This window comes from Tenrec ecaudatus, chromosome 12 (genome assembly GCF_050624435.1).
Source record: "Tenrec ecaudatus isolate mTenEca1 chromosome 12, mTenEca1.hap1, whole genome shotgun sequence".
In the NCBI taxonomy this organism is placed as follows: domain Eukaryota; kingdom Metazoa; phylum Chordata; class Mammalia; order Afrosoricida; family Tenrecidae; genus Tenrec; species Tenrec ecaudatus.
In genome coordinates, this window is record NC_134541.1 from 78,017,651 (window position 1) to 78,031,868 (window position 14,218).

Here is a 14,218-nt window from a genome sequence, read left to right on the forward strand (position 1 = left end):
GACAAAGAATAAAATAATACTATACATAATTTTAATGTATTATATTTGTAAATTGTACTTATGTTGAAATTAAAATATATATATATATTACAATACTATTTTTGCGTTCTATGAAAATTTTTGTTGCTCCATACAGACCAAATTTTTAATCAAGAAATACCCGCCCTCGGCCCCGGTCAACGGTGTCCCGTTTACCAATGTTAAAATCTCGTCACCTTACCTTAGATCGAAAGCACCCAAGAGGAAAAAGAACACTACTCGCGTTCTGCGGAAGGTGCCTGCGCACAGCTAGCGTTTCCGGAAGTCTCGCGAGAACTCGCCGCCGTCCGGCGCCGGCCGAACGCGGACTGGTAGTTGGTCTTTGGCGGAAGAGCAAGGGCCCTGTGGCCCCGCCCACGCGCTTCCCTTGACGCAAGAGCAGGCCCCTCCTGCTCCTACGTGCCTTGTCCCGCGGCGAAATGGGGCTGAGTCGGGTGCGCGCAGTGTTTTTTGACTTGGACAACACGCTCATCGACACGGCGGAGGCCACCAGAAGCGCCGTGTTGGAGGTAAGAGGCCGGTCTTCGCGGCCTCCCTCGGGGCGGCCCCGCGCGCTCCCCAAGCCCCTGTGCCCGCTCGCACCCGCCTCCGCGCCTGTCGGGGCTGGGGGTCTCCCACCGGCCCAGTCGATCGCTGCCGTAAACTCCGTCGCCCTGCTCGTGCTGCGCAGGCCCTGGGGACTCTGGTGGCCGAAGCTTGTGCGCACCGTCGCTGCACTGGAGCGGCTCCCCCACCCCGGTGACCAGGATTGATTGCCTGGCCGCGCCCGGGCAATCAAGGAAACTGGGCGCTAAGTTTGCTCCAGGGCTCTGAAAGGGCCGGGAACGATCCCATTAGAATGACCACGATGGCAGAAGCAGAGATGCTCCCAAGCACACAGATAAAACCGCCCACCTGGCTCTTGGTCAGGACGGGCTTGGACCAGTCAGGACAAGTGCCTGCCTGGCGATTGGCCCTGGTGGGGAACAGGGTCATCCAGTGGGCTGATCCCCACCAGGTCAACGCTTTGAAAGCAGCAATTCTGCTGGAGAAACCAGGAGGCAGTCTACTCTCTTAAAGATGTAGTTCTAGCCTGCCCTGTAGGGTTGCTATGAGTCGGAATCCCCTTGATGGCAGGGAGTTTGAGGTACCCTTGGTTTTTGCTCTGATATGGTTGTCTCCATCATGTGGTGTTAAGTGCATTTTAAAGTCGACTAAGGTAAGACAGCCCCCTTTTTTGACCAAAGAAATCACATTGGCTTTAAATAGATTTTTGAGACATTACCCAAAAGTCTGAGCACCTCGAAGTTCCTTAATCCCGTGACTCACTCCTGCTTTTCTTCCTCTAATGTAGGCACCAGGGAGAAAGCTTTGAAAAGGGAATCCTACAAACTCCAAGTGTACCATCAGCTAGTTTTTGGCTGCCTGGATCTTGAGGCTTTCTCTTGGTGCATTCTCCTCACTGAATCTTCAGAACCGTCTCTTACTTTAAAACACTAAAAAGAAAAATATCCTTTGGAACCTTTCTTCTGCTAGATGTTGCCTGCCTCTCTTGACAGCTCTTTTTTTCTGGAGCAATCTATACAGTATACATCGACATCACTTCTGTTTATTCTTTAATCCATTGCACCCTAGATTCTGTCTTTGACCAGTGAAATGGACTAACCAGGTCACTAGGCACATCCTAACATGCTGGAGGCAGTGGACTTTTTAGGTGGGTCTTGATGCCTTTACTAGCGCTTGGAACATCCTCGGTGGTCTTGAATGTAGTGGCACTGACTGAGCTTACATTGCTTCCGATGTCTGGCTGCCTACTGTACAATATGTGTGCTGCGCAGGTCAAGTCAAATGTGCTGCAGTTAAATTCTTGTTTTCTTTTTTTGCGGGAGGCCAGGAGTTCAAAATTTAAAATCAAATAGGGTTGAGTTTGAACCACAGCTCTCCTAACTAGCTGAAAGCACCTGAACAAGTTACGTGACTGCCGCATGATTTAAAACCTGAATAATATTCGTCCTCAGTGATCCTAGCCCATGTACCAGCTGTCATCAATTCTGACTCATAGCAACTCTGTAGGTCAGTGAACTATTCCACAGGGTTTCTTAGGCTGCAAATGTTTACATTTTTGATGGTACTGCAGTTTTTCCCCCAAAATATTCGACCACCATTATTATAATCCCATTTCCTGTCAGAGCAGATTGCCAAATTTTTCTCCCTCAGAGTGGTTGGTGGATTCAAATTGCTGATCTTTTTTTTTAGTAGCCACGTACTTCAACACTGCACTGCCAGGACTCCTCTGACAGGCCTATCAAGTAGATTTAATAGGATGTGTCAAAAACAGCTTCCTTGTCGATCAGTTAATTGTACCACAATGCACCCAGTCAAGTAATCCATTCTACTGTTGGCACATCATTCATATTACTTGCACATCCCGCTTCCCTTATCTTAGTAAAAGTTGGCCTCATCTGGAGTTTTGCCCTGGTTTTCTTATTTCTAGACTTGCTCCGTCTTCCACATTCTTGCCACAATGGTTTTTCTAAATATACATATCATACCGTATTTCTCCCTGATCTTTACACCCTTACTTTTATCATTAATTTTTACAACTCAGATGACTGTAACCAAGTGGTAAGTTTCTTGAGACTACAATGACCTTCATTAGTTGGGCCTATTCACATAAAACAGTCTAGCTTTCTTAAATTATTGTGAAGGGAGAACCGAGAAAGAAAAGGTTCAGCCACTGCTTTGGGCTTGGAGAGAAGAGGTTATAGACTTTATAGCTTACTGTATAGATCAAGTTTAGTTCTGTTTTGTTTAAGTCGTCTGGGAAATTTGTTTCTTTTCACCCTCCAGCCCTGTTTTTCACTGTTACTGCTTGCTACTCTAAGGGAGAAAGACCTGTCAATCTGTAAAGCTTACAGCAGAGAAAACCTGCTGGGCAGATCTTCCTTTCCATGGGGTCATTTGGGCACCCAACAACAACTCAATAAGAACCTTGAGTTCGCCACCTCTTAAGGAGTTTCTCTGAAAAAAGCAGAACATATTTTTGTAAATTTACATACTACTGGCGATGTCAGTGAAATTAATCAAATATGCTTATTTATAAATGTGTTAGAAAAGGTGAGAGGGGCAATGCATTGCTATTTTAAATAAGTTAGTCAAATTAGGCCCAATTGAGGTGATATTTAAGCCAAAACTTGAGGTAAAATTAGACTATGGGAGTTGATCGACTGCTTGCGGGCAGTCCTATTAATGGGAGCATGTATTCTTTGTGCGTGATAGGAAATATACCAAACATTTGCCAATACATTCCACATTTACAATTCATTGATACATTTTTCATGCTAAATCACTGATACTTGTTGCCTTTTCCAAATTATTCCACCACTATTAATATAAACTCACTTCCTCCCAAACAAAAATTTCTCTTCTCTCCATCCTACTTTTGGTAATCATTCACAATCCGGTTTTTATGTGTTTGTCTTCCTGCAACTGTCTTATTTGCTCAGCATAAAGTTTCCAAGGTTCATCCATGTTGTAGCATGCATTTGAGCTTTATTTCTCTTCATAAAGTAGTCCCTAGTATAAGAGCGGGGATTTAAAAAATTCATGGTATAATTCCATTAATTTTTAATTCCATTTTCCATAAACTTTTTGAAGCCACCTTGTATATACCACATTTTGTCTATCCATTCATCTGTTGTAGGGTCTTCATTTTGCTATTCTTTAAAAATGAGGGCAGTTCCCACCAGAAATAGTATGGTAATAGAGTTGCTTTAAGAAAAAGAAGTAAAGCTTAAATACCTTCTGCTCCAGAGTTGAGTTTCTCAGAACATGAATACTAAAGGCATGAAATATTTAATAAATGTTGTTTTCCTTTATTTAGGTGATAAAGCTTTTGCAGTCAAAATACCATTACAAAGAAGAGGCTAAAATTGTCTGTGATAAAGTTCAAGTTAAACTCAGCAAGGAATGCTTATGTCCTTCCAGTGCATGCATTACTAATCTAAGGACCTCATATTGGGAAGAAGCTATCCAGGAGACAAAGGGTGGTGCAGCCAATAGGAAGTTGGCTGAAGAATGCTATTTCCTATGGAAATCTACCCGTTTACAGCATATGACACTGGCAGAAGATGTCAAAGCCATGCTTACTGAACTTCGAAAGGAGGTCCACCTACTTCTGTTAACTAATGGAGACAGACAAACGCAGAGGGAGAAGATTGAGGCGTGTGCTTGTCAAGCCTATTTTGATGCTGTTGTTGTAGGTGGAGAGCAGAAAGAGGAGAAACCATCACCTTCCATATTTCACTACTGCTGTGAGCTCCTTGGAGTACAGCCTGGAGACTGTGTGATGGTGGGGGACACACTCGAAACGGATGTGCAAGGAGGCCTCAATGCAGGATTAAAAGCAACAGTCTGGATAAATAAAAACAGAATCGTGCCACAGAAGTCATCCCCTGTGCCACATTACACAGTTTCTTCTGTGCTAGAGTTACCTGCCGTCTTACAAAGTATAGACTGCAAAGTCAATGTGTCACCCTGAAGTACCTAGAAGGGCATGATTAATAATTTTTTATCAGAAAAGGTCCAATTTTACTTTCCCAAAATTATGATTTCATTATTGTCGGGGTCTTCCCAACCCTTTTAAGTTTTACAACCAATCATTGACTGGTTTTTAATACCTGAAAATCCAGATTGCATTAATGTAAGTTCTTTTTTACTAGTATACACTAGTCCAGAAATTTTAGAACATATATTTTGTTAGTTTGTTCCTTGAGAGATTTAAAAGTGATTTATTCATCCTTTAGCATTTTGAATCTTTGCAGATATCAAGCAGATGACTTACAGATAGATGTACAAACATAGACTTTTTGTTCTGGCTTAAGAATTGTTAGGTGCCATTGAGTTGGCTGTGACTCATAATGACCTCATAATAGAAAGACTTGGTACCCAGTTTGTGCCATCTTCATAATTGTTGCTGTTTAAATACATTGTTTCTGTCATATCTCAGTTGATCTTGAGGGGCTTGTTCTTTATCGATGATTCTCTTAAGTTTGATGCCTTCTCCAGTGATGGGCTGCTTCTGATGACATGTCCAAAGCATGTGGAACTCTGCGTCCTAAGAAACTTTTGTTTTCAAAGAGAAGAGCAAGAGTTTTATTGATTATTGATATTCAAGGTGTCAGAGTGGATCCTATCTAACAAAAACTGTCTCCTCAAATGGGCTAAGAAATATTTTGACTATACTTCCTCTAAGACTGATTTGTTTTTGGCAGTCCATGGTATATTTACCACAATTTAAATAATTCAGTTATTTTTTTTTGGACCTCCTTTTTCATTGTCCAATTTCGCGTGTGTATGAACTGATTAAAAATACTATGATTTGGTCAGATGCACCTTAGTCATCAAAGTGACAAATTTGCTTTTAAGATTTTAAAGAGATCTTTAGCCACAGATTTACCCAATGCAATACATTTTTGATTTCTTGACTGCTGCATCCATGGAAATTGGTTATTGATAAAAAGTAGAATAAAATTTTGATAATTTGAATTTCATCATTCATCATGTTTATGAGGACTTTATTTTCTTTATTCTCATTTAAAAATACTTCGATTATTAAAGGCTTTTTAGTGTAAATGGATTGATGCTGTAGAGACGTATAAACCATTTTTACCTACTTTAAATGTATACTACTCATGAACTTAATTTTTTTGTGTGATTTTTTTTTTGTCTCCATGTGGTGTTAAATGATAGATTCTTTTAGGTGAAAAAATCAACGTGCCCATTTTCCTTGATATTTTGACATCTTTCTAACGCAGTCTACATCCTATGAAAGTATACCACCTTCCAGCTACACAAATGAGGAGAGGAATAGACTGTCATGTTGATGGTAAGTACAAACCAAATGGCTCAGAAAATAGCTTTGTTCCATGGATCCAGAGGAAGGAAAATACTTTGGTGCAACGTCATTCATATGAGAACTTTTGCTATCAGCCATTTTCAGGATCTCTTAATGTTTGAGTGACTCCTCTTAGAACTAGCATCTAACTTAGATCGGAAGCTAACTCTTTATGGGAGTAGGCAGCCTCATATTTCTCCCAAGGAGCAGCTGGTAGTTTTGAACTTTTGACCTTTTGGTTAGCAGCCCAGTGCATAGCCCATTATAGTTCATTCATTTTTCACTGATGCTTAGTAATCCATTATGTGAACCAGAATTTGTTCATTCTGGATTACAGGATATCCAGAATTTATCCATTCTACTACTTTTGATAAGCATTACCCTGCCCTACCCCCAATCCCTGGTTTAGTGGTAGTATGAGTAATGCTTTTATGAACAGTCATGTATATGACTTGTGTGCAAATATTTTGCTAAAAGTGAAAGTTCTGGATCATAGAGTATGCATGATATTGGAAATCTATGAAAGCAACTTGAAGAAAACAATTTGGTATTTCATAGACTTCCAATCTTATGCTTTAAAATTTTTTTAAACATTTATTGACTTAATTCACGTACCATATAATCCAGTGGTTTGAATCTATTAAAAAGTTGTCCAATCATCACCACAATCAAATTTAAAGCATTTTCATTTTGTACTCATTATTGTTGGCTTATCACCTCCCCCCCAACCTCCCTGCCATGTTCTTAAGAAACTACTAATCTAGTTAGTGTCTCCATAGATATACTTATCTTAGATTGCATATAAAGAAAATCGTTCAAGTTCCCCCCCCATAACAAAATACAAAATCACAATCCAAAAGAGAACAGAAAATGATAAAAACTAGAATAAATTCAAAACTGAAAATACAGCATTTTAACTTAACTCTGTCTGTGTAACTATACCTGCAGGAATCTCTCTAATGCACTCATCTCATGACAAGGCCACTCACACAGTCAATGGTCTGGGCATTCAAGGGAGGCTTAAGTCCCATGGAGACATTACAGGTGTGTTTTCGCTGTGTGTTAAGGTTTTCTAGAAAAAAAAAAAACCAGGACACTTATGAATATATACATTTATACAGCATGAAGAAATACAGCTAATTAGTCCACACAGTAGAACAGAGGCTTAGTTTATAACTTAGGCCCAAGGAATAAATAATATATTGGAATTCCTTCAGCTCACGAGAGCTGCTGGGTCCAAGGCCAAGAAAGCAGACAGCAGAGTCTTCCCTAGGGCAATGCATGCAGTTCATGCACAGGCAGCAAACAGCAGCTGGGCGGGTCACCAACAGCAGCTCAGGAGTTTACTGAAGCAGGCCTGGATGGGATATCAGACTCAAGCAATGTAAGACAGCAGGATCCGGCAGCCCCAAGTTCAAGTGATGGATACACTAGCAGCACGGCTTACAAATCTCGAAGGAACCTCAAGCTCTCAGCGACATAATCCATGGATTGGCTGTCCCACGGGTAGTGCAACTCATAAGTTGAGGCAGAGAACTAGCTAAAGCAGTCACATGCTGGTCCAATCATCAGAGAACAAAAGAGAGGGGCAGAGCTTGCTGAGCCATTTTATCAATTATCCCGTTAATCACACTGCAACCTTATTAATCCAACATATTCCTATTGGCAAAGTTGACACAATAAAGTAACATCACAGTCTATCCCTTGTCAACTTGGCACCTGTAAACAATTCTTTAGCCATATATAATTTTCAGACACTAATGAAATCACACACCTAATATATGTGAACAAAGGAATAAGCACATATAAAGACGATAAACTGATCACAAACCCCCTTTTTGCAATTGATCATGGAGTCCTGTTTGGCACTACCTTCTACTACACATTCTCTATTACCTTTGCCCTTGGCCAGCACCTCAGTTGGCAGTGGTGGTTTGCCTAGTAGGGTGAACCAGACCTTCATTTCTGTGGGGTCAGGGGTCATTTGATATCCTGTCAGGATTGGGTTGCTGTCGTTTACCATTTACTTTAGTCATAGGATATGATAGTACTAAGAGATGTCCAAGGGATCTCCTGGATTCCAGGCATTCTTTTCCTCCATTATGTAGTGCCAGTCAAATTTCTCCTTGATAATCAGAATCAATCACACCATTCAGTACAGTGACAACTTCCTGACCTGTTGATCAAAAGTCATGAGAAGTCCAAAGTGCCCAGGGGGCATTCTCAACTGCCAGTTCAGTGGAATCAGTGCTGTGTTTCCAGGTGGGAGAGATCCTTCAGGACTAGAACCTCCAGGCCTGAAGCACATAGGCCTGCTGTGACAGGAAGCAAAGTGCTACAAGTAGATCACTAGGAGTAACAGTGAGTGGTGCCACGCCAGCTTCCACCCCTTGGTTCCTGGACCCGTGAATACAGGTCCAGGAGATAAGCACCAAATAATGGCCGCTGGTTTAGAGCGTATACAGTGTCCTGGAGAGCATTTCCCCAGCCCCGGAAGTTATTGTCACCTAGTTGTAATTGTGTCTTTAGGAAGTGATTCCATTTTTCTGTCAAGTCAGCTGCTTCAGGATGATGAGGAACATGATGCGACCCGTGGATTCCATGGACATGAGCCAATTGTCACACTTCATTTGCTCTGATGTGTGTTCCTTGACCTGAAGCAGTGTTATCTGGGATGCCATGCCTGTAGATAAGGCGTTCTGTGAGTCCATGAATGGTAGTTTTGGCAGAAGCATTGTATGCAGGGAAGGCAAATCCATATTCAGAGTAGGTGTCGATTCCAGTGAGAACTAAATACTGCCCCCTCCATGATGGAAGTGGCCCTATGGAATCAACCTGCCACTAGGTTGCTGGTTGATCTCCCTGGAGAATGATCCCGTATCTGGGACTCAATGACGGCTTCTGCTGTTGGCAGATGGGGCACTCGGCAGTGGCAGTGGCCCAGTCAGCCTTGGTGAGTGGAAATCCCTGTTCATGTGGAAGTTCACTTGGTTCGTGTGTCCTTTGGGCAATGACAGGAGTGGTGGAAGAAAGCGGAAGACTAGTCTCTACAGTGCTTATCATCTTATCCAATTAGTTGTTAGTCCTCCTCTTCAGAAGTGACCCTTTGGTGAGCATTCACATGGACATGATTACCTTCTTGGCTCATTCAGAGGTCTGTCCATATACCTCTTCCCCACACCTCCTCGCCAATTTTCCAATCATGTTCCAATTCCATGACCATCCTGCCATGCCATTAGGCACAGCCCATGAATCAGTGTACAATCTCGTATTTGGCTATTTCTCCTTCCAGGCAAACTGAACGGCCAGGTACACTGCTTGAAGTTCTGCCCATTGGAAGGACTTCCCTTCAACACTGTAGTGCTGCTGCTGTCTCCTTAGGAGTGGCACCTGCATATCATGCAGAGCCATCAGTAACCCAAGCATGAATTTGCTGTTCTTCAGTTAAATAATAAGGAACTCCCCAGTATGCCATAGGTGCAGACTGAGAGAAGGAAGGTACTTTGACAGGAGGGGAGATGGGCATTTGGGCCACTTCTCATAAGCTTACTTGTACCTTCAGGTCCTGCTCTAGCCTGATCACTTTCATTTAACAATGGACTGTTGCTGTGCATGTCCAACTCTATGACTTTGGGGGTCATACAATACCCAGTTCATGATTGGCAGCTCAAATCTCATGGTGACTTAGAGCCCCTTGGTGAGGCGATCAGTCTCCACAAAGGCCCAGTAATAGGTCAACAGCTGTTTTTCAAAAGGGGAGTAGTTTTCTGCAGAGATGGCAGGACTTTACTCCAAAATCCCAAGGGTCTATGCTGTGATTCACTGATAATGGCCTGCCAAAGGCTCCACGCTGCATCTCTGACTGACACCTCTGTCACCACTGGAGTTGCTGGTCCCTGTGGTAAAACAGCTTAGGCAGCAGCCTGAACCTTTTGCAGAGTGTTTTCTTGTACTGGGCTCCACTCAAAATTGGAAGACTTTTGTAAGCCACTTGAAAATAGGTCAAAGTAGCATGCCCAAATGAGGGATATGTTGCCTCCAAAATCCAAAGAGGCCCACTAGATGTTGTGTCTCCTGTTTAGTTGTTGGGGGCTGGGGGGAGCAGATACAGTAGCTTATTCTTCACATTAGTAGAAATGTCCACATGCCCCACACCACTGGACCCCTAGAAATTTTATTGAGTTGAAGGGTGCCTGAAATTTTGTTGTGTTGATTTCCCAAACTTGTATACAGATGTACCAATGAATTTAGTGACTTTGATACATCCTCCTTGGTGAATTTATCAGTCTGATGTCATCAATATCATGGACTATTGTGACATTTTGGAGTCACCACCTGGTTAAATTTACAATAATCCTCTGTACCTTCTACAGGATCCATCTATGTTTTGTTTGTTTTTTCCTCTCCCACAGACCAAATAGGTGAGTTACACAGGGAGGTAGTAGGAATCACCACCCCTGCATCCTTCAAGTCGATGATGGTGGCACTGATCTCTGCTATCCCTCCAGGGATGCGGCATTGCTTTTGGTTTACTCTTTTCCTAGGTAATGGCAGTTCTAAAGGTGTCCATTTGGCCTTTTTTACCATAATAGCCTTTACTTCACATTTTTGGGATCCAATATGGGGCTTCTGCCTGTTACTAAGTATGTCTATTCCAATGATGCATTCTGGAACTGGGGGAATAACAATAGGATGGGTTCAGGGACCCACTAGACCCATGGTGAGGCATAACTGAGCTAAAGCGCCATCAATAACTTGACCTCTGTAGGCCCCGCTCCTACTGGCAGGCCGTGGAAACATTTTGGGTCTCCTGGAATTAGTGTTAGTTCAGAGCCAGTGTCCAGTAATCCCCGAAAACTTTGATTATTTCTTTTCTCCCAATGAACAGTCTTTCTTGTGAAAGGTCGCAGGCTCCTTCTTCAAAGGGACCCGCCTTTCCACCCCCTTCAAGGGGTTGTGGGTCTGTAAACTGGCTCAGGTTAGGGGAATGATTGAGCAGTTGTGACTATTATGCTTTCAGCTGATCTAGCATTCTTCTGCCTGTATAGATCATGTAAATATTTAGTATGTTTCTCATGCATTTCACTTCTAGGGACACCAGGACTCCTAGGGACGCCATAAGTCCATATGAGGCAGGTTGCTCTGATTACTATGGAAATCTTGCTGTCCATTACAATAACCAAGTACACCCTGTCTCTGTTGATTCAGTGCTGACACCTGCCCCTACCACCACAGGGCCCAGTCAGCCCTATTGTAGGCAAATGTCGGAGTTCACTTAGGGCAGTTCCCATCGTTAACCATGGTGTGCATAAATTAACAATCATAGGAGTCTTCACAGATGCTGGGGCCCACTTCACAAACTTGTTCCTTGTGGTGGTGGTGAAAGGTATGTCCCTGGGGCACTCCCTTTTAGGGTTGATGAGATTATTCTGATACCCGTTCCAATTTGCCTAAGCTTTTGGAAGCCTTCATTTACAGTGTACCAAAGTAGGTCAGGTAAACCTCAACTAGCTCTAATCGAGGCCATCTGACAGCCCATGGTTGGTGAACCAACCAAAAAAACAATCCTCTCTTACCTCTCTTGCTGAGACATTAAAAGAAAAATCTGTACTTCGGGGAGCCATATCAAGAAATCGCAACTGGTCTAATGTTACATTCCTTGCACCAGGATCCCACACCCTTAGTAACCATTCCCAGGGATATCCCCCAGGTTTCTGCTTGTACATAGTAGAAAACTCAAGCAAATCTTTATGAGTATACCACACTGCTTCCTGAGCCTCACCTTTAGGAACTTTCTGAGACTTAATCCTAGTTAGGTCTAGAGGAAATAATGGGTGGTAGCGGTGTTTCCTGGGGGCTCTCACCATTTTCTTGTAAGGCATCTCCCCCATGCAATGCTACACAGGCAGTACCACTTGGCATTTCAGCATGAAAGTGTGGTTGATCTGCTCAGATGTGAGTTGTTTTACTAATAGTGGATTAATTCCCTCTGCTGGGAGGGTGGGTCTGTTGGCCTGGGGTGACTCAATCAACTCTAGGGGCTCAATATCCTCCATTGGATCATCAGCCCATATATTCCCATCCCATGGGTCAGGGTCCCAATTCTTTCTGATTAATGCCCTTACTTTACTATCAGACACTGTTCTAGACCTGCAATTCAGCCACTCATATGATGAGACTCTGGATTTGTTTTTTGGCAGTCAGCTCTATTACTAGAGGAGAGAAGACTCCTTTGTAGCACATACAGACGCTTTTAGGTCAGTTATACAGCACTTGAGTCGTGGTTCGGAGATTATCCCTTGATCACATTTGCTTTTGAAAGGAGGACCAGCCATTAGCTTCCCTATACTTCTCATCCTGACAAAACTGCTGGAAAATATCACGCACACAATCACCCAGAGTCTCTCCTGTCACCAGCACTTCACCTATTGGTGGTGATACTATAGAGATTAGCTTTGCGACTTCACATCATGGATTACCACCCTCTCTAGTAATGGTGGCAGACTTATCCATGCCTTTAGCAGTAGAGATAGCATTACCAGTGCTGTTAAGCCTAACAAGGCTGGAGGGCCAATTTGAGAAGCACATATTTATGATTTCTTTCTCTAGAACCACTCTCAGTACCAATTGTGTTAGGCAGGGTTCTCTACAGAATCAAAACCAGAACACTTATGATTATATATATAGACAGATTTATATAACACGAAGGATATAACAGCTAATTTGTCCACACAGCAGTACAGAGGGCTCAGTTCAACTCAAATCGGTGCAACAATTAATATACTGGATATCCTTCAACTCAGGAGCGCTGCTGTGCCCAAAGTCAAGGAAGCAGACAGTTGAGTCTTTTCTAGGGCAATTCAGACAGTCCAGCCACAGACAGCAAACAGAAAGGTGGGGCACCAACAGCAACTCAGGAGCTTAGTGAAGCAGACCCAGATGGGATCGGAACTCAAGCAACACAAAATGACAGGATTCTACAGCCTCAAGTTCAAGTGATGTAGCAGATCTCAAAGGAACCTCAAGCTCTAGCAACACCTTCCATGGGTAGTGTAGCTCCCAAGTTGAGAGAGAACTAGCCAAACAGCCGCATGCTGTTCAATAACCAAAGCAAGAGTGTGAAGGGTGGACTTTGTCGAGCCATTTATCTCTGCTTTCCAGTCACACTGCAACCTTATTAATCCCACATGTTCCTACTGGCCAGTTTGACACAATAAAACAACCTATCATACCCTGTCATCCATAATCATCTGCAATACAATCCCCTCATCCTGTTTTTGGATTTTCTTTATAATCCTTGGATCATGCAGGTTGTTGTACTCCTATGTGGATTTAGCTGACACCTCACGTAGATGGCTGCTTATTTTAAGACACTTGTAAGAGCACAGATGCAATTTTTTTCTGATAGGCACCAGCTGGTTTCTTCACCACACTTTACTATAGCACACCTATTTTTGGTGACCTCTTCATGAGGATAAGTATCAAGCAGAGCTGCATAAGATGTGAATGTGCTTAAGTTTGGGCTTACAGTTTAAGTGTGACTCCAAAATCCACTCATCTATCTAAAGTTAATATGTATCCATAGTAGTAGCTTTTTGAGACAATACAAGTAACCTCCATGAGACCTTTGGTAATTCTAATAATCCTGTCATTAAATTATCAAATGGTATAGAATTTACAATACTATTAATGTACTGCTCCCCCATTTTTGATAGCATTAGTCCTTGAGTACATTCTCAATAAATGTAAGATAAATTTTTAGATACCAAAAATGTCTGAAAATGAATTTATTTTACTTTGCTACCATTAGAAGTTTAAGAGCATATCACTGACAATTTTACTTAATATTTTAAAGTTGTAAGGCTGGGCTATCAAAATAACCAATGGCACTCCTTAGAAAAAATAATATCAAGAAGTAAATGTATATCAAGAAGGCATCCCAACTGAGTCCATCTCATGTCCATGAGTTCGATGCCAGCCAGAGCCCTCTTCGGATTCACTTAGCTGCAGGCTAATGGAGCACAAAGGTGAAGGAGCGAGATCACAGGCTAGCGGTACAGCCAAAAGGGTCCAGGGCCGGTGGGAACATGGCAGGGAACTAACAGCTCCCAAGTTGGCTCTTAGCATCAGCATCCCATTTGGGACTACCTCTGCAGGAAGACTCAGAATCCCAGCAAACGAGAAAGAGTGAAAAAACAGCGAGAACATCCCCATAAAGTTATCAAAAGGCCACACTCCCAAGGAGGTATCACCAGGCTGCCACCTGATTGACAGGTTGAACTCCACCCCTACCTCTCCATATGT

General features: G+C 42.7%; 1 protein-coding gene across 1 annotated transcript; it reads left to right on the forward strand.

Annotated features, from left to right (window-relative positions):
• Nucleotides 1-395: 395 nt before the first annotated feature.
• Nucleotides 396-5,716, forward strand: NANP (N-acetylneuraminic acid phosphatase). The gene is made up of 2 exons (XM_075564175.1): nt 396-548; nt 3,902-5,716. The coding sequence occupies exons 1-2, from the start codon at nt 459-461 to the stop codon at nt 4,556-4,558; spliced, it is 747 nt and encodes a 248-aa protein (XP_075420290.1). The 5' UTR covers nt 396-458; the 3' UTR covers nt 4,559-5,716.
• The last annotated feature ends 8,502 nt before the right edge of the window (nt 5,717-14,218 follow it).

Excerpts from the sequence above, each read along its gene's own strand:
- NANP (XM_075564175.1), top strand. The coding sequence starts at position 459 with ATGGGGCTGAGTCGGGTGCGCGCAGTGTTTTTTGACTTGGACAACACG. Across the intron at positions 549-3,901 it reads CCAGAAGCGCCGTGTTGGAG|GTGATAAAGCTTTTGCAGTC; the intron begins GTAAGAGGCCGG and ends TCCTTTATTTAG.